The 20,789-nt window shown below is 35.9% G+C and overlaps 1 protein-coding gene across 1 annotated transcript in view; it reads right to left on the bottom strand.

Moving 5' to 3' along the window:
* Positions 1-4,079: 4,079 nt before the first annotated feature.
* Positions 4,080-20,789, bottom strand: part of LOC104271127 (A disintegrin and metalloproteinase with thrombospondin motifs 6-like) — a 71,822-nt gene continuing 55,112 nt past the window's right edge. Inside the window, exons 7-9 of the mRNA XM_009865714.1 lie at positions 18,653-18,696; positions 14,960-15,065; positions 4,080-4,230 (exon numbers count right to left, since the gene is read on the bottom strand). Coding sequence (XP_009864016.1) covers positions 4,080-4,230; positions 14,960-15,065; positions 18,653-18,696 — 301 coding nt within the window. The remainder of the gene's footprint in view (positions 4,231-14,959; positions 15,066-18,652; positions 18,697-20,789) is intronic.

Consider the following 20,789-nt stretch of genomic DNA (forward strand, 5'->3'; position numbering starts at 1 on the left):
ATAGATAGATAGATAAGATAGATACAGATAAATTTAGATAGATAGATATATGTACAAAGATATGTTGCACAGAATGAAATTTATGTTAATAAGTATTCAGCCACAAACAGATATTAGGGGGTTCTACCCCTCTCACAGGAATCTCTTCAACCCTTCAATTCTCAGTGAGTATTCCTGCATTTCAATCCTTAAAAGGCACATGAAATTTAAAGCCGTTAAGTTGATAAACTGTATTCAGTCAATCTTTCAATCTAACATAAAGCTTGACAGATAACAGGTATTACATGCAGGAAGCAATGTTTTCCCCAGAAAAAGAAAGAAGTATTTTGGCCATTTCAAAGCATGTGCTGGCTGGCAATCTTTTGAGTTTTGATGTATCTGTTAGCAATATATAATTTGCTTTGTCTTATCGTCATCCTTGGAGCCATACCCTTGCTCTGTTTGGCCATCCTGCAGAACTAATTGCTTTCCCAACTAGTGCCTGACTGAATTGATATCTTCCAAGTGATACTTAATGACAATTCCTCAGTAGTCTCATTCTCAAAAATGTGTTTCTGGGTTCAGTTTTAAGAAAGTCTTCAGGAAGAGAAGGATGAAGGTGAGGCTCTACTTTGAGTGTCACCAGGATGACTTCTGTTTCAAAATGTTTCAGTCTGATGATAAAGGACAATATGGCGTCTACACTACAAAACAGCACATGACAAAAAATTGCTTTAGCAAGTCCTGACCCACATTGGTAAATTAGTGAATCCACATTAATCTACCTTACCATATAATACTGTGAACACGTAATGAGCTTCTCACAAAGTTCACTCTAGCTGCATTGTACTGGGGCCATGACAGCCCTGCCCAAATTTGTATCCAGATCCAAGCTGATAAACATAAGACGTGTATGTCATACAGACTCATGGTCTCAGGTTTCTCTTTGGGTATCCGCATTTCACAGCATCATCTTCTATCTTTCTTGCTAGACATAGCTAAATGAATCCTAAACTAGCTATACTCATTCATCAAAGAAAAAAAAAACACTTGTCTTCCTTCTACTGCATCCTGTCCAAGCTCTTCTCCCATTCTTGAGGAAACATAGAAAGAAATGGGGCAAAGTCTAATCTATCTGGTGACACAGATGACAAATTCTTGAAGCTTTGCCTCTAAAGCTCTAAATCAGTACTAGAAAAAACAATTTTTCCTGTATGGATGCAGATTGTTCTGCTCTTATAGGACCAGTCACAGATTTGCTATTACAGGAAACTCACTATTTTTCTTTGCTTCTTGCTCACTCTTCATTACCTGAAACAGAAAAGTATCTGCTCTTAAAGCTGTTCTGCCTTAAGGAAAAATGCGAATGGGTAAGAAGAAGGGATCTATGCTTCTGACAGCAACCATGCAGGTACCTGTGTAGCTCTGATCTCAACACGTTCCTGCTGTCAAAAGCCAAGAAGAAAACTAGAAATTGAAGAAAAAAAAAACCTATAGTTTTACAGACTATTCTACTTTATGAAATAAGAAAACAATTATTTTTTTTTAGTATCAATTCACTTTTATCAGTATTAAGTATCAATTCACTTATAGGATATTAAAACTACACGTAATAAGAAGCACAGACTGAGGATGAACAGAACATGTTTGCAAATCTGACATCTTTTAAAACACATTGCAAAATTAGCAGATGAAGAAGAAGTTATCTTTGGCTCTTAGTACGGTATTTAACACAATTGGAAAATCTATTCGTAATTGCAATGCATAAAATAATGTTTATCCAAGGTAGCAAAAATACAGATAAAATATTACAAAATACAACTTATTATTGTAGCTGCTATGTGTAGATTTTTTTTAACTCTAACTCAAATATCACTTAGTAACTTCAGTAATGATGTTTCTACGAGAACACTACTTGAATTACTACCATTTCTGAACTTTTATGAAATTCACAAATTAATTTTTATGAAATTCACAAGTGCTAGTAATTCAAGTAGAGTTGCAAACACTGGCAATGATAGAGAAGTATCTCTAAAAATCTGAAGAGATTAGAACTATGGAACAGATTCACCAGAGTGCTACTCTGGCTTTATGCTAATATAACTACAATTTCACTGGCACCCCACAGACGTAAAAATGAAATTTAACAGTGAATCAAATCTAAGGAATGGAAAAGAATAACAGAGATGCAAACAGTAAATGATAAAATACATTAATAAATTGAACACAAAGTAGAAAGGGACAAGCTAAATCTGTTCTTAATTGGCAATAATATTTTGGAAGATTTTGTTAAGGCTGAAATTTAAAACTGTGCGGAAACATTATGAACGAACGTTCAGCTCTATTAACTTTGCAGTATAACACAAGCTACAGAATTTTACCAGTTCTTTCTCTAAAACTATCAATAAGAAATTACTTCTTAGCTATCTATTGAAATACGTCTTCATCAAAAGACTTTATTGTCAGAACAGTTATGGGATCAAAATGAAGTTCAGAGGAGAGCAACAAATAGAAGTGAGATAGAGAATAGCAGAACTGCAGTAATAAGAAAAGAACCCCCAAATGCTACAAGAAAACACCCGAGCCGTAAGCTTACAGTCAGAATTACTACGGTATGAAATAATCCCTCAGAAGAGATGCAAAAACTGTATTCTTTGTCATAGTTAAAACTAGACTACATGATCTACTAGAAAGACTACTAATACAAACAGTGTTGAATTAACAGAAACAATTGGTAATGATAAAACAAAATTACCCTGTACATTCTTCTACAATGGTAGTCTTACATGAAGACATCTCTCCTGAGAAAGTCAATTAATAGTGTGAGAAACATGTATAATGCACACATAAGGATGACTTATTCTGTGTGCTTTAATTCATACACTCCTCTCAAATGCTCCAGTACATAAAATTGAGTGGGTGCACACTTCAGTGGGGTGATACAAAATGCCTTAACTTGACACAATAACTTAGGTTTTTCCCCTTTGAACAGCACCAACATTAAAGGTCTGTCTCTGCCCTATGACTCTATGGGGAGCTCAAACACCTCTTCAGATCAACTCAGCAATCCTCTACATTGTGTGGCAGGCTACACGTGAACCAACCTGAAGACAGTTTATCAGTGTGAATGGGTCTCTTCAAGCAAGATTCAGAGTACAGCCCCTTACTCAAACATTAGAACCCTTAAAGATGAGAAGCTTATTTTGCTCTTAGTTATCTCAGGGTTAGGCCACTTGACTAGTTCAAGTCCACCTCCTAAAATACAGTGTCTGAACTATTGAACAACCTTTGTTTCTTAAAGGAATGACTGCACTGATGACACTGAACCAGTCAGCTGCCACTCACTCCTATAAGGCCCATCTTACACCGTCTTGAAAAATCCTGTTATTCATCTCTTCTCAGTGAACTCACAGTTCTGTGTTTATCTTCCACAAATTAAAACACATACAAAAGCTTCATTATGAATTATCTATACCAATGCATACATTGATACGTGCATATTTTTGAGACTAACATGTTTTGACAATTTACATTTTTTCATACAGAAGTAAAATTTCAGGTAGCAATCTACTTCTGGATAAAAATCACCACAGAAGTACAAGTTAGTAACATTTTAAGGTATTGATACAAAGATCTATGCCATCCTCTCCTATAATCTTTATATTGTCATCAGTGGTGCCAAAGAATATTGAGAGAAAAAACCCCGCAAGACTGCATGAAAAACGTATAGGAGTAGGGCTACAACTCTGTTCCCTTCATTAGATTCCACCATAACACATGTCTTTAAAAAAAGTACTTCCCACCATTCATAGACAAATTCTACCCTTCTCTATTTCACGCCCTCAGTTAATGAAGTAATGAGATATGATCAGCACTTTAAAATATTTTGAACTCCAAGGTGGGGAATGGAGCAGAAGAAGCTTTTATCATTACATAGAAAAAGTGCTCTAAAAATAAAAATTGTAACGTGCTTTATTTCTGTCTGTTCATTCTAAAAATGTAAATCATTAGCACAGGCCACTGTACCTCTACTATTTATTCTCAAAGATGTCATTTTTTTGAAAACTCATAATTTTTCATGACTTTTCTTGAGAGATTACTTACTCTAAAAAACTGGTGATGTAATCCCGACTGCAGGCTGACCAAGAGAAAGGGTTGGTGTTTGCTGTAATGTGAGCTGCCATTAGCTTTGCTGCTTCATGACCTTTGGTCCCACAGGAATTTCCAATTCCATCATGATTCATACCAAAACTGCCCAAAAGAGGAGGAGAAAAACAACTCATTACTCTTCTACAGCATCAGGCATCTCTTAAAACTTCATGCCACCTTTACAGAATTTGTGTCGGACTTCATAAAACACACAGAGCACAGGAAAACTCTTTAAGTGGAGAACTAGTTAAGATCTTTCAAAATATTGTACAATTAAGTAACTTTCTTTTCTCCCACAGACTTTTGAAAGCATTTTACTTGTTTTCTAATGCTTTTAAAGAAAATTTATCTTGCAAGATAAGTACAGAGCACACAGTCCTTATTTGGCATTGTACCTGGATAAGGAGTGTATATTTCGGTACTGACACTTGGATCAGTAAACAAGGGCAAAGAGAGAATCAGTGATGTTGCTGTAACAGTGCAGTGGGGCACACAGTAGGCAATGATAACTCAAGCAGAAGGCGGGTTTTGCAATTCCCAGGGCCATGCTGTAGACACAGTCCCTCCCTGTGTTCACTTACAGAGTGCCTTTGAGCCACTCTATATTAGAGCTCTGCTTTGTTATAGGATGTTGGAATTTAGGTGACTAAAAATCAGTAGAAAATACAGGAAGAAACTTCTGGGTGGCACTTGACCAGCAGAGGTTTCCAGCCAACAAATTTGTTAACTTTCAACAAAGATGATATGGCTCTGGAAAAAGCAACGTGGCAAACAAATCCTTACATCTTTGAAATTCTGTGCTACTGAAATTCACTCTTCGAACTGTAGATCCACATAACCATAAAAGTAATAATAGAAGTAAATACATAGAGCACTTCTTTGAAAAGACTTTCATTACAAACTATCTTTAGTTAAATTAGTACTGTTACTCATCAACAATATATACCTGACTGTCCTGACATAAACAAAGCACCTGAATAGAATATTTCTTAATATTCTTCTAAAACTCCAGTTTCTTAGTCTGTCTTGGGGTATTTTAGTATGTTGACTCAATTGCTTGGAGGAAAAACTTATTTCCTTATATATTAACCTTCAGTCAATTTATTCCTTCCTCTCAAACATGGCACAAGGCTTATGAAAACAAAGCAACAGCTAGTGAGACTCACAGGACCCTTCCTGCCCATGAGACAGAGTAGTTAAAAGGATTGCTAAAACCGAGCATCTGCACACCCAGAGCAGCAAAACTATCAATACTCGGTGCATCATACAAAGAGGTCAGTCCTTGGTGCCTTGTGTATTACAAATGCTAAAAAGACTGACTTCCTGATTTCTTACTCCTCACCAAGGAGTACAAGTGTGTCTGTTTCTAGAAACTTTTTGGACTGTCTGCCAGAAGATACAAATGGCAGTAGATTAGAGGCTGGCCATTTGTCTCCTCACACCATCATTTCATACCCATTCAACCCACTTTCTTCACTGAAAACAGTGACAGTGGTGTTACACTAATCTGCTCCAGAATGTGGTATAAATAGAGGACCTTCATATTACTCTGAGCTTCGATACACTGGGTACTGTTTCACTTCTTCAGATGATCATAATAACCTACAAGCACAAGGTATAGCTAACCATTCCTCCAAAACAGAAGGAACATCAGTGAAGGATGGATACAGGCTAGAGGACCTCATCGTCAAAAAAAAAAATCTCTTCCTTGCCTACGGGTCTCCTTAAAGAATACTAGTCTGTAGCAACAGCTGTCCAATGCAACAAACTGAACCACAATTTCAAATTGAAAAATGTATTTTATTGACCGAGTTCTCAATTGCCATCATTTCCTAGAATGAGGAGTACTTCAGATAGAAACACTTCCTTTTGAATTGCCTCTACACAAGGGGTAACAGCTTTAAATTGCAAGAAGGCAGATTTAGACTAGATGTAAGGAAGAAGTTCTTCACTATGAGGGTGGTGAGGCACTGGAACAGGTTGCCCAGAGAAGCTGTGGAAGTCTCCTTCTTGGCAGTGTTCAAGGCCAGGCTGGATGGGGCTTCGGGCAACCTGGTCTAGTGGGAGCTGTCTCTGCCCACGGCAGGGGAGTTGGGACTAGATGACCTTTAAGGTCACTTCCAACCCAATCCACTCTATGATTCTATGCACAATTTCATAAAACAGAAAACTTTGGTTTTTAATAATCACTATGAGTGATTCCTTTATAGAAATAGGCATTTGGGTATGTGGGAAAGAATCAAATTGGATCATGCTGTCTATATGTGATATCCAGTTTATCCCCTGTTAGTGTATTCACTATATCACAGAAATGACTGACTTGAGAAACGAAATTTTTGTCTTTTGGGAATTTAAAAAAAAAACCAAAACAAACTTTGTAGTTTAATAGTTTTTCTTCTTCTACAAGCTCCCCTTGTGAAATAGATGATGTTGCTGATGGTGGCAGTGGTATGCCTGGTAAAAATCATGTCTGTGAATGTAAGCTACGATTGCTGATGCACGCAGCAACTCAATACATTTTCGTGAGTTGATGGTAATTTTTTTTAAATATCCATTCACCTAAATAATCTCTTCCCTTTCAAGAAGGCTCTTCTACTTGTCCTTTCTTCTAAATTTAGGAGGAAAATGATCATCAGGTAATTTTTTCTGAAAGGGGTTTTGCAATTAACTGTCATCTATTGCCAAAGATGGTAGTGGCATCATGCCATTACAGCCCAGTAATTTGCACTCCTATGGCCATCATAACATTAAAGCTATGTCTTTTACCAAAGCACATTTGCAATTAGATTGGGGTGGGAAGGCAGGAAAGAACAGAAGGAATATAAAATACTCTTCATGGAGCCACTGTTATAATTTACTTACCTTTTTCAAACTGACTACATGGAGACAAAGTGATTTTCTTTCATTGGCTTAAGGAGCCTGTCTAAAACTACCAGCATAATTCTGTCCTTAGAAGAGCCAGATGCACAAGAAGAGAGTGAAAAGTCTTCTTGGGTGACACAGGAGTTTTTCTGTGAAGTTATCTTTCCACCTACCATCTCAAGGAAAGGTCTTTAAACCAGCAGCTCTTTTTTTTTTTTCCCAAGTATTATAGATCGTCTTTTCTTAAAAGAGTATTTATATTAAGAATTGTGCAGAACAGTAACAGTAATAACTTTAAAAATCATCATTGAAACTTTCATGCCGTATCTCTATAGTTAGCATAGTGTTAAAAAATATTAAGGCAGTACACGACTAGTGCTCTGTCCCTGTTTCATGTTCTAACATCCATAATGGAACAGATTCTTTTTTGACTTGGCTATCTGTTTTTCTTTATATCTGATAAAATTACCAGAGGGAATTATATGTAATAAACATCCAACTTAAGATGCGACCTCAAAAATCACAGAGGAGGTAACTAGTCACCATTGCACTGAATAAAACAGCAATAGATAACCGGAGACCCTGGAGTATAAGCAGAGGAAAGGATAGGGAATGCAAACTTCTCATTTATCCTTCCTTTTTCTTGCAAAAGAACAGTACTGCAGGTCCCTACAATTTCACTTGTATTTAAGATGATGTTACCGATTCATTGGGTGGTTCTAAACTATGATGGTTATGGTTGCCAGAACAAGTTATTGCTGATGTATCTGAAATGACAGCAGTTATTTTTGTGAGACAGTCGGTTTGGATATTACATGAGGACATCCATCCTGATGTAATATACAAACACATAAAATTCAGAGAAGACAGGTCCAAACCACTCTGAATGCTCCTCAGCACTGTTCACAGAAGTTTATTTTGTGTACTATGTACTTTTATAGCACTGAAGTTGTCCGAAATGTGCTACTCCAGTGAACTATTTTTTCTCATTAACAATCACCTCAGCTTTCCAACTGCAGTACTAATGATCTGCATATCAAACCATTTCCCAGTTGTCCTAGGGTTTGGAGCATTCAGAACCACAGAGGATGCTAATGTTTCCTTTCTCTAAATAATGTCAAGTATGTTCAGTTTTTAGTCATTTATAGATCCATAAGTTATATGAATTTGGCCTAATTCTTTCAAAGCAATGTCTCTTACTTTGCTCCAACACTTGTTTAACAGCGTAAGGAAGAAGCATACCACAGACTGAGAATCTGGAGTAAGGTGAGGCAACAAAGTTACAGAATGGAAGAAAAAGAAAAACTGTAGAATCAAGCAGTTTATGGTCTTTTCCATTATCTGAGGCTGATTTGCAGCTGCAGAACCCTATGTAACTCTTCAGGAAAAATAAACCTTTCCTTCCAAGACAAAAAAGAAAGTTTAAGAAGTTTGATTATACTAATTACTTGCACTAGAGAAGAGAAAATAAGCATACATACTATCAACAAAATGCGTAAATTTCAAGCTAAGTATCTTGACCCGGGTACACTACTAGAACTTCCTCAGTGCCTCAGCACATTAGTTACTGCTCTCACATTTAAGGAGAAAGGAGCAAAGTTCAGTGAAGGATCATAAAGTACACCAGTGAAGAATAATACAAAAATTTCTAACAGTAAATCTCCACTACAGTAAGCAGATGGAAGGCATGCTTGAACAAGTATTCCTGTATAAGACATGAAGGGTGAATTATAATTTGCTTGTAAAACCTGAAAGCTTATTTTATTAGATACCAACTTTTTTGTAAACTTTTCATCCATTTGTTTTTGTACTATGTTGTATTTATTCTCATAATTATAAGAAAGTGTCATTTAAGTCTATATATGTATTTCATATATCTTAGAATGTCTCCTTAGAGCCTACACTGAAATAAGAAAATAGGCAGCTTCCCTCTATTGGTAAATGTTGCCATAGCTTTAAATTGCATTTTCTTAGTGACATCAGAACATATGCATGGTATGTATGGAGGGAAGAAAGGGAAAATTAGCATGTTTTAGCATAACATTGTTCTACAAATTTTGACTGATTGTGAACATAATCTACTACTAAAGAATAAAACATTTTTCCCCCTGAATTTCAGAGCTATGACCTACATGTAAGAAAGCACAATCTTTGTGTGGACATACATGGTAATTTTCTCAATTATTGTTATGTCTACTAGAAGTGAAATATTTGTCAATTTATATGATGTTATGGTAAATTTTTGGAGCAGATTCAATCTTCATATCCTATGGTTTTATAGTAATAGAAGGTCAGCACTTTATCTTTACTTTTTTAAGCATATCCCCCCCACACCATGTTATAAGAAAGTTCTTCTTCTATATAACCCCTCACATATTTCTAGAAAATGTTATAAAATATTTGGTTTCGATTTGTAACAGCATGAAAACTGCAACTCACACTTAAATAATGTTACAAATAGAAGAAAAAAAAGAACAAATAAGTATGGTCTTGAAAAACCAGTTTATTTCAATTTACAATCACAAACAGTGATAGTATTTATTGAAAATATCTGATTTTGCATTCGTCCTCTCAAGGGAGGAATCAAGGTTACTTCACTTTCTATTTCATGTCTTATGTGTATTTTAACTTTAACAGCTGATTTCCTGCATTTCGGGATCATTATATGCTTTGGAGCATCCCTAATCCTTTACTCTGAAGTAATGCAGAATTTAAAACTTGAACTGTGGTGAAACACACTACTTCCCTGAAAAATTGAGAAACAAACTAATTGAGTAACAGTGGCCTTATAACAAGCATAACTGCCATGTAATTAAACATAATTTAGCACACTTTTATCATAACATTTTTTCCCATTTACTTCCTGAGTGTCATTCCTCTCTGAGTTATGGCTGATGATCAAACATCCCATCAAATACAATTTCTATATATTATCGTAATTCAGTATTAAATAACATATGAAGCTCTTAAAAGCACAGCAAATTCTAATTTACTAAAATAAAAAAAATGCAGTCTATTCAGAAATGCGATCTTTCTTATGGGGGAATGACAGAGACTTTTACGGGAATATTAGAAAAAATAGATCACAAACTCCTGGTTTACATTGTCATAGCTATCCAGCTTTTATGCCACAAGAGTAATAGTCAAGGTTTGTGTGCAACACAAAGCCAGAAAATGAATGCATCAGGTCTCTACACTGCATGTCAAAGTGGAAAGCAAACTTCTGAGCTCAGATGTCATTTGGAAATTCTGAGGCCCTGAAGGTTATGATAACCCTTATCTTCACACACGTCTATTTTTCTTATTCTCTTGTTAAGATCTGTGAAGTGTAATTACATTCCCTTTCCTTGATTAGAATGCTTTAATGTTAGACAAATTATTTTAGCATTGTAAATTCTGAACTTCGGATAATATTTGACAGATATTTAGACATTAGTGTTTTTCATATTGTAAGAATAAACATGTCACACAAGCCAGGTTTTTCCAGCCTTATTATTATGACAGTTCATTTTACATGCACAAAACAACACTAAAAATTGAAGTCCCAGCGAAGATATTTATAGAAATTGTATTATTTTATATCTGCAATATTACAAAGGCAGGCATAAAAGCACATTCCTTTAACAAAAAAGACTGAGGCAGGGGATGGAAGGATGGATGAACAGAGGAGTGTGAATATGATTATGTATGGTCTTCAGTGACTAGTCCAGCAAAAACCCTCACACATTTTGGGTTTGTCGTTTTTAACTACAAGAAGTTACTTAAACTTTTCCTAAAATTTAAGGCATTGTTCTCAGTCGATCCTAAGTATCTAGCATGACCATGGCCTCTACTAGGGACAAGTTTTAGGTTGCTCTGGGTGGTGTCGAAGTGTTCACACATGGCCGATTTGGGACTGTCAGCTCTGCTGTAGCTGAAGATGGAAGATATCATTGTAGGTAAAGCTATGGTGACAGCATCAACTGGAGATACTTTTGGCAGAGCTCACAGGAGGCGATGTCAGTACAATTCATCACAGTTGTGTTTCAACTGCTTTTGAAAGCTGTTCCGAAGTTTCGCATATGTATCCCTATTCCCTTAGACTGGAGTATTTTCCTTCTAGCTGTACACATGCATTCCCTGACACACATTTCTTCTAGAAAACATCTCACTCAAACTGGTCCTATAATGTAAATGAGGTTGACTGATCAAACGTGAAGCTCCCTGATCACTGAGGAAAAGACAACTAGTTTATGGAAGTACCTCTAGGATTTCCCAGATTGGAAATTTCTACCCTAACACTGAAGACCAACTTTCTCATACGGGAGGAGGGGTATTCATACTATTTTTCTACTTTGCATACAGACTACAAGAAAGTTTTTAAAAAGTGCTAGAATTGTAGGCACATTTTAGCTGTAAGAACTAATTCAGAACTAAATACATGCTTGAAAATACTGTTTTCTCTATCTTGAAGCCAATTTAGTCCATTAGACCATAATCTACCTTCTTAATATTTCCTACACCTTTTCTTCATCTACATATGACTATCAGAATCCTCTGAATTTCAATTCGTTACATCTTCTACAACTCAAGACAACTCTGACTTTTCAGAATTTACTTTAGCCATCAGTCTTTTCTCCCTGCTCCTTCCATACAGCCCTCAACATCTATCTGTCAGTAGTAAACTCTTTTCTTACTCCCAAATTTTGTGGGCAGCTCTCTGTTCTAAGCCTAGTCCACTGTTCTCTTGTTCTCCCCCCTCCCCACTATCACTTTTATTTTATCTGTTCTTTTTAATTTTGTTATTTAGTTTCCAGATCTCAGATAACTCCATAGGACTACAATAGTGAACAGCATAATGCCCTTCTTTTAAGCATATACCCCTTTTCAGTGCAACCTGGAATTCCTTATCAGTTCACCTAAGCATCCTGTCCGGCATGCATGCGGTAAGCAGGGCATTTTAGACAGTATCCAAATTAAAAAGGGCTGAGTGGAAAGCCACCGAACTCAGCTGGTAGGGAAACAGAAAATGGGACTGGTTCTAAAACCTTATCGCTTCTCTAAGAGTATAATCAAGTCTGCAAATACTTCCCTTCACTAGTAAGAAAAAGTGAAACCTTGCTTGACAGTGCAGGGGATACACATTTAATTCTCAGTCATGCCAGGAGAGATTATGGGTTGTGATTTCTGCTTGGCAGAAATCTTGAGCATTTCTTTGGCGTGAAATATACAATGGTAGGAAAGTAAGCATTCTGTAAGTTAAGCATCATAAACTAAGTTTCTAGAGGCACTATTCCGAAGGCTAAAGGGCTCTCTCTAAAGCTTATCTGATTCACAGAAGCATTAAGAGTTATACAAGGCTGTCCTAAGAACCATGCTTAGGGACAAACAACCATAAAACTGTTCATCTAATAGCGTTCTTTGAGCCCTCAAGGAAGAAAGAGTTGATCACAGTATACAGTTGTCTTCAGCAAAATAGCTTATCTGCACCAAAACTGGGTTATACATACATAAAAGCTACGAGTGGTAAGGAATGGAAGGAAAAACAAAGATTTTTAAAAAATAATTAGCAATATGTAACCGGAAAGTATGACTGACCATAATAATCATACTCACGCTGTCAGTCTCTAAGTCTTGAAGACTAAACACTTTTCTGGATAATATTCTCCAACCAAACAGAAGTTACTTGGATCAATATAAGGTTAAATGAGTTAAATTTAATACACTATGATATACAGAAAGTCATACTGAATTATCTAATGACTTCTCATCACCATATAATTTAATAAACTACTAGTGACTAACAAGTTGAGCCATACTTCCATCAGGGAATCTTACAAATCCGATTTAGCAGAAATTGTAGATAATGTATCAACATATATGTATTATCATGACCATTCTCTTTTAATCATAGGACAACTTTATTCCTGAGTTTAACATTTAGGAAAACCCTCAGTATTCCATGGCAATTATATAATTAATATAAATATGATCTTTCAAAGTGCAATCCTCCTGAGTACTTTTTTGTTGTAAGTTATACATTCAGTGTAGACATGTCCCTTAAATGCTTCTAGCTTTCATTTGACAATGAAGCCCATTTCCTACTTCCTATTTTCTCTGAAGATAAAAACAATCATCACAATATAGCGAAAGAAAAAGGTTTACAAGGCTCCCCCAAATTATTATGTAACTCATACATGCAAGTACCGTCCAGTACGTTCTAGGGAGCAGGAAGCTGGGAGAAAATAAAAACTTCCTCGTTTTAGTTATAGAGGCATACAGTCACAGTGTGGGTGAATGGGAGGTGATGAGTGGATAGAATAAAATATTCTAAGTGTTGAAGACTTTTTGCCTACATATTCCTCCCAGCTTTTACTGAAGGTGTCTACACAGCATGTTCATTTTTACCACCGAGTTTGCAGTACAACTTCCTTGGAAGTTGGGCATTGGATAAAAACTAAAGAAATATGATCTCTACTTTCTTTTCAAAACAGCATTTGACATTTCATTGCCAGGTACAGGATAAGGTGAAAGCTCAAAGAGCTGAGATTTCAGAATTTTAAAAGAACAAAACTCCAAAATATACACAATGTAGAAAACAAAGATGCCTAAAAAAAAATTCGTGTGATCACAGGATATATGATATCACTACCTTGTTTTTCTCAGATTCTAAGCTAAGTCTAAGCTCTTTGAATCAATTCTTGTCCGCACAACAGCTTTGCATGGTAAAATAGCTGCATACATTTCAAGTATTTGCATGTATCTGTGGAATAACCTGCACACAATATGTAGCTGCATGACATATGGATTAGAATGAAGATACGGTATTGGAAGATGGATTTTCTTGTTAAACATGTGACAAATTTGCAGCAAGGTCACCTATTACTACAGAGAATTTCAGAACTATGAGTGATTTGGAGGAGCTCCTTCCTCAACAGTAGAAATATATTTCCCTTTTCAACTCATGCAAGTGAGGGAAAAGAAGGAAGGAAATGAAGATGAGGAGAACTACATGTGGTTTTAATTATTTTTGTTCAGATCTTGTACAACTACTTTTGGATTCTAAACTTTACTTACTTCAGTGCAATGACAGTGTTTTTTTCACACATAATATAAATGAGCTCCTAGCTACCCAGTGACTATCTTGCATGACAGGTGGACTGGAAATTACTGTAACCTTCCAACTCCTTTTATTGATCAGCAGATTGATAGCTTTCCATTTCAGATTGCATTGGAACTTTTAGGACCTGCATCAGCTAATGATTAAAAAACATGTCATCCATAACTCAGTGTTGGTCAACCCATGTAAACAAAGAAGGAAACTTCTTGTTAACAGAAGGTGCCTGTTAGTACATCAGGATGTACTAACAATGCTGTCTTTTGAAGGCAGATCTGAAATATTTCCAGACCAAACTCTTATTGTAGATTTTATCATGCTCTACAAAATGCTATGCTGATGCTTGAAAATTAACAAGTGACGCTATGACTACTCTATGACTGTTTTATATACTTCATGCTTGAGCAAAAGATGGCTAGAAGTGTATCAATATTAACAGAATCAATCTTTTAATGAAAACAGCTTGAATTACAGTTCAGACAAAACAACAAAAAACAGAAAAATTACCTTTAACCACTTTTGTTTCATAGAGGAAGGTAGACAAAAGAGAGGAAGAAAAAAAAAGAAAATTTTAAAAGTCAGATATTTAAAAATATAAAACAGAGTAGGAAGGTTGTGAGCCAAATCTCGAAAGCACAGATTTAACTGGAATCTGAAATCAAAGAGTAAACAATGAGTCTTCAGTTCTGAAAGTAAAGCCCTTGGTAATACATACTAAATAAAATGTACTGTCACTCATAAATACCACATACGGAAACATGGAGCACCAGAATAGAGATGGCACAGCCATGCAAGGAAAAAAAATAATCTATTATTAAACTGATATTAAAAAGGTGATATATTAAAACGTACTCTTTTTTTAAACTCACTCACTTGTGACCAATCTCATGAGCAATGGTAAAAGCTGAACCTAGGCCAATGTCTTCGTTAATGCTGCAGCTCCTTTCAGGCTCACACATTCCAGCCACAGAGGCCAAGCCTGAATAAACAGAAGGAGACACAAAGGGTCATGCCAAGGTGTTTCAGTCTTAAAAGCCCTAGTTATAAATGCCTGGATTCTTTTTAATAACCTCTACGCACAGAAGGAGCAGTTGGCAAAAGGTTAACTTTCTAGTCATTTGCAAAATCACTAGGGGGAATTTCACATTGCCGGCTAGACATTAACATTTTTTGAACTCCAGTCAATGCTGGAAAACGTCTAGACTAGGGGTTAGATTTATAAATTTTACTTCTGGTAACTTGGGACCACCTAGTAACTTGAGCCAGGAGAGGGAATTCAAGAAAGCATTTCTATTTTAACATTCTTGAGCCTGAAGAAAGCAAAATGTATCCACATTATTTTTCTAAAGAAATCTGTTTAAGTTTAGTGGGTTCATAAAAACATACAAGCAACTTTTTTAGCTATGAAAAGTCCCACACGGTATGTTAAAAAAATTTTTAAAAACTCCAAAACTGAATGCATCAATGAAGAGAGAGGAGACATGTTAATAATAAGCATTCATTTCACCATTGAAGTCATTTCCATTTATCACCCATCATCTTCTGGAATTAAAACCTTATTGTATTACAAGCACTTTTAAAAACTTTCTTTACAGAGAGAAAGCTACTGGCATTTTCAGAATATGTCTCTTCCAAATCTTACACACTCTTCAGCAGCAAGTTATCACACAAGGTACTGCAGTCACGGTTTAGTGCCATCAGAGAAAGCTCTGAACATCAGATTTACTTAAAAGGTTGGACTCGATCTGGAAGGTCTCCTCCAATTGAATTGTTCTATGATTCTATGCATCTACTTAGTGTATTACTCCCTAAAGTTTCTTATCTGAAACAATCAGTAATCCTTTCTTAAAGGAAATTACCTGCTCAGTTAAATATACAATAACAAAAAAAAAAGATTGGAAAAACCATAACTTTGGTTGGGGATGGGAGGAATGAGGCAGGGAGAAGTGAAGAGAGAAATCATACTCTTTATAAGAGTAGTCACTGCAGATTACTCTGCTTGGAGTAACAGTAAGCAAGGAGTAAGACGACAAGTGCTTCCTGTGTCCACAGTAGCAAATAATTTGGAGCTGCAGGAGCGGGTCAGCAGAGTGAAGCACTGAGACTCCTCACATATCTTTGTATGTGGGTTGGGCACTACTTCACAGTAGTGTAACCCTGCAAGTTGAACATATTCACCACACGTGTGGTTCAAAGCGTTCTAAAGGGAAAAAAAAATTATAGAATATCATGACAATACAGCCCATGTAGTGATTTCGAACCTAACAATTCCCTATAGAGCATTTGAGTGGGTATGTGTTCTGACTGTTTTGTCCAAAACAAGCCTAGTTTTCTTAGTTCTCTCCAAAACAAACCTGGTTTTCTTAGTTTTCCCCACTATCCAGCTACTATGCCGAGTAGTTCCTCTGAATAACCAAACTGACATAGACAAAATGTGACAATGTGTGTCTGTAGAATTTGCATCAAAACAATGCTACTCCTATAAATAAACTATCAGTGTAGACACACCCATTAAGGACAGCATAAAACACCAGAAGAAAAAAAGATTATGAATTGAGAAAAATCTGTATACTTTTTGCCATGTGCAACCAGTAGAAAATACAGTAATTACTGTATTATGCTATTCTAATTGAGTAGGAATTTCTGAGGACAATATGGCAATACTTCTATACAAATTGTGATGTTCACCTGCAGTGTCCACCACAGTCATCTCCATCTTCAAATCTTATAACTGAGAATTTACTTCCATGATTTAGAGGATGAGATCAGTAACTCCATCCCACACTTGCAGAAAGTGACAAAGATCAAGTCAAGAACTCAGCCTGTGACTCAGATTTAAAAAGGAGTTGCCCTTCACTAGAGCCAAAGACATCTGAGGTCCACCTTTTCTAAGAGGTTACGTGAAAGATTCCCTGTCTTATGAAACTGGAATAGGAAGAGAGATGCCTATGTCACACAAACCCATCCTCAACTTCTCTTTCCTCCTAGAATACGAATGATTCAGGTTTCTTTCAACCTGTTCAGCCCTCTCTGAGACTTCTGTTCACAGACTTCTTAAACATATGCTTAATTTTAGTTACTGAAGGTCAGTGGGACTTAGCCATATTAAATGACTTGCAGAAGAGAGCCACGGGGCCTTGTCTCTTCTCCAATTCAATGCCTATAATGCAAATACATTGTCATGGTTGTGTTGCCAAGGGTCCTGTAATGCTAAGTTGGAACTGACACCATATGTCTTTTTTTTTTTCTATATATCAAGCCTTTTGTTTAAGAAAACATTTGCCAAAATCTATCCTCTGTTATGAGGGATTCAAGTGAAGCAGAATTTTCCTTTATGCCAAACTCTGATATAGCAAGAGCTAGTACACTAATGATCTATATTAAAAATACCATGTAAAATATCAAATACTTCATGCGTGAATGCACATCCTTTCAAACTTTCTGCTTTTAACACTTGTAAAGACAATTCTATGGCACCAATACCGACAGTGTCTCCAGTTACACCTAGAAATTCATCAGCATCATTTGCCTTTTACTAAAACCTGCTGTGGACATTATTTATATTTACAGCAGGGAAAATTCTGGCACCCTTTGCCAGGTAAACAACATCCCTGTGACAGGAGTGCTATGCTGACTTGAGCATGACTTGTAGAAAAATTAACATAAGTTAAAGCTATCAAATCATACAGTAATACAGGGAAAGACAAAGCAAATATAATTATGAGCTCTGACTGAGAAAAGTGTATATATATATAGCATATATATATAAATAGCATAGTATATATTAATAGTAGGAACTAGCCAAATTAGAATTGTATCTAATCATTTCTGATAAAGAGAGATGCAAATTGAAAGGATGTAAGTTCAAAAAATAAAATCTAAATAAATGTTACATTAGTCTTTGAAAAATGTTTCTTTCTTATATTAAAGCAGTATTAACAGTAATAACTATGCTATCGTAATTAAACTCTGGTGACAAATTTAGCTATGGAGAGAACAGCTCTCCATACTCCACCTAAGGTTGCTATGTGTGCTTCTCCATCATCAAAGCATTGTTTTCAAGAGTTTCAATGTCACTGTAGTTTATATCACTGTGGTATTTTTCTCTAAGTCTGTGAAAGGAACCGTCTGAGGCTGTACTCCCTGTGTACAGCACAGCAACAATGTGAACATGGAAGTCTGCTTCTCTTGTGTTTTTTTTGTTCGGTTGGTTTTTTACTTGTATTGTTTTGCTAGATCATGAAGCCAGGTTAAATGGAAATAATCAGCAAGTTCTCCTCTGTAGTAAGTTTCAGTCATCTGCTAGGTTTTATCAGAACTGGTTTTATCAGAACTACAGCCACCAGAGAAGAAATACACAGCAGTAGCTCACTTAAACTTCCAGCAATGTATCAAAGCTGAAACCCACCTAGCCTATCTTTTTTGAACTTTTATTGTTCATGCTTATAAAACTGCAGAATTTTTAAAGCATAAGCTTGAAAAGATCTAATCAGTCAATAAATCAATAGCTGAGTATGAAGCAAGGAAATAGCAAATACAAGCTGAAATTTCTCTGTATTATCTTACCCAGTGTTCCACAAGGCTTGTTTTTGTAAGTGCAGATATCGTATCTGTTAAAGAGAAAAAAAGTTGACAAAATATGTCAGAGAAATTTGTAAGATATTTTGTACATTTATCACATAACTGCATCGTAGTTCAAGTTGTCAGACCGCAATCAGCTTAATTATGTGCAGCCAGCTGGTGTCGGCATTTTCTACACTCTGGTGTAAACCGCAAGCTGCAGTACACTCACAGCCGCTGGCCTCAAGCCAGTGGGACACCTGCCAGTAAGAAAAAAATGGTTAAAGTGGATCTTTGTAATCACCAGCCTCATAAAGCAGTCTACCATGCTGTTATGAAGTTAGAGTAGCATGTCTGTAGACCACTACCAACTCGAAACTCTTTAACTTTTGCTTTCTGATCATAACTGGAATCCTCTTACAGTCTCATGCTTATCAACTAAACAATGTTCATCGTAACTCCTACTACTTAAACTCTGATTCTAATTAAAAACTGTAACTCTCAATTATTACATCAACAATTATGCGTTTTTTACAAAAAACAAATCCTTGGAACTGCCACCACAGTCCCCTTCTCGTTACCTCCCAATGATTATATGTCTTAGGAGTATACGATAACAAACTGAAATGAAAAACATTTTTGCAAAAAAAGCTAAATAATGCTTTCAAATACAGAAGCTCAACGTATTTTTGTGCAGTTTACATTTAAGTATTTGGGGCTGGAAATGGTATTAAAATGTTTTCTGCAGCATAATAGTTAATAACAGCAGCGGTCATGCAGCAGTCAATCATTAAACACACCTTCAAGTTTTGAATCTGATGATAAGGTTAGTGACAGGGGAACACTGCTACAATGTCTTTGATTTTCAAGGATTTATACTGATTTCCTTCCACACATTTCAAAACTAATTTCTATTTTTATTAACGGTAAGCAAAAGCAAAGATTAAAAGATACCATCTTTGTGCTTTAATTTTTAACACAAATAGTTACTAATTTCAGGCCAACAGACATCTCTGTTAAAATAACCTAAGGAATGTTATCATGTAGGAGTATGATCATGAGATATATACCTTTCATTGCCAGAAGAGTTAAGGTCTGTCTGTAAGCCAAATCCATGGACAAAATAACAAAGCTCAGGATTTGGAACAAATCCAGTAAACTCTCTATACGTGTAGACTGCTGTGACCACATGGAATTCCTGCAATTTTTAAAAGCACTGAGTGTGGAGAAGTTTCAGGGATTAAACTCAAACTTCAAACTCAGATGTTCATATGCACTGATCTCATCAAGGCAGCTCAAACTCTACCATTCTAGACACATGAGCTACTCACTGATCTTCCATTTGCTGTTTGGAGATGGGGAGGCAGAAAAATCAGCACTCTTACATAAAATGTGTTGGAATATAATGACATTTTGTATGTCACAAAGCTTTAAGATGACACAGAGAGAAAGCTTTTTACTGAGTGTTTCCTGCCTTTACATCCTTAAGGAAACAAACTTCTTATTTCTACATTCAGGACAAAGCCTGAACCCAATGTTATTGAAGTTCATGCAAAATTATTCCTCAAAGAAAGCAGACAGGGCACAGGCTTACTTAATGAGAAAAGTCAAAATTTTTAAAATGTAGTTTAGAACTGAACAGAAGGAAGTTTGTGCAACATACAGGAAGTACTGATCTTCTAATTTTTTTTTAGTATCTAGTGTTAACAGAAAAAAAAATAAACCCAAACACACTAAAACAACTAACGGCATACATCCTTAGATAAAACAGATGTTTAAGAAGAAAGTCAGTTGCACTAAACTTAAGTAAAATGCTGTCACTGAGTTTAGCAAATATGAAAATGTGCCCTTATGGGCTGAATCTGCTTACTCTCAAACTAGTATGAATCTGAAGTTACACCTCACTTTCAGTTCAATTTCACAAGGAACTGTGATAGCAGATAAATATATGAATTAAGTCCCTTGTTGCTGTTATATTTTTGAAAAATAAAGCCCATAGTATCCTTCTGTTTATGCTGGGTAGCAAGTATTCTTCATTATGCATAGGCTAGCATGTGTAATAAAACACCGTGACAATGGAAGTTAAATTAGAAAATAAAACTAAGGAAAACATAATGTTACTTTCCAATATAGCAGTTGGTTT

The sequence above is a fragment of the Apaloderma vittatum genome, unplaced genomic scaffold, assembly GCF_000703405.1.
Source record: "Apaloderma vittatum isolate BGI_N311 unplaced genomic scaffold, ASM70340v1 scaffold5633, whole genome shotgun sequence".
Lineage (NCBI taxonomy): Eukaryota > Metazoa > Chordata > Aves > Trogoniformes > Trogonidae > Apaloderma > Apaloderma vittatum.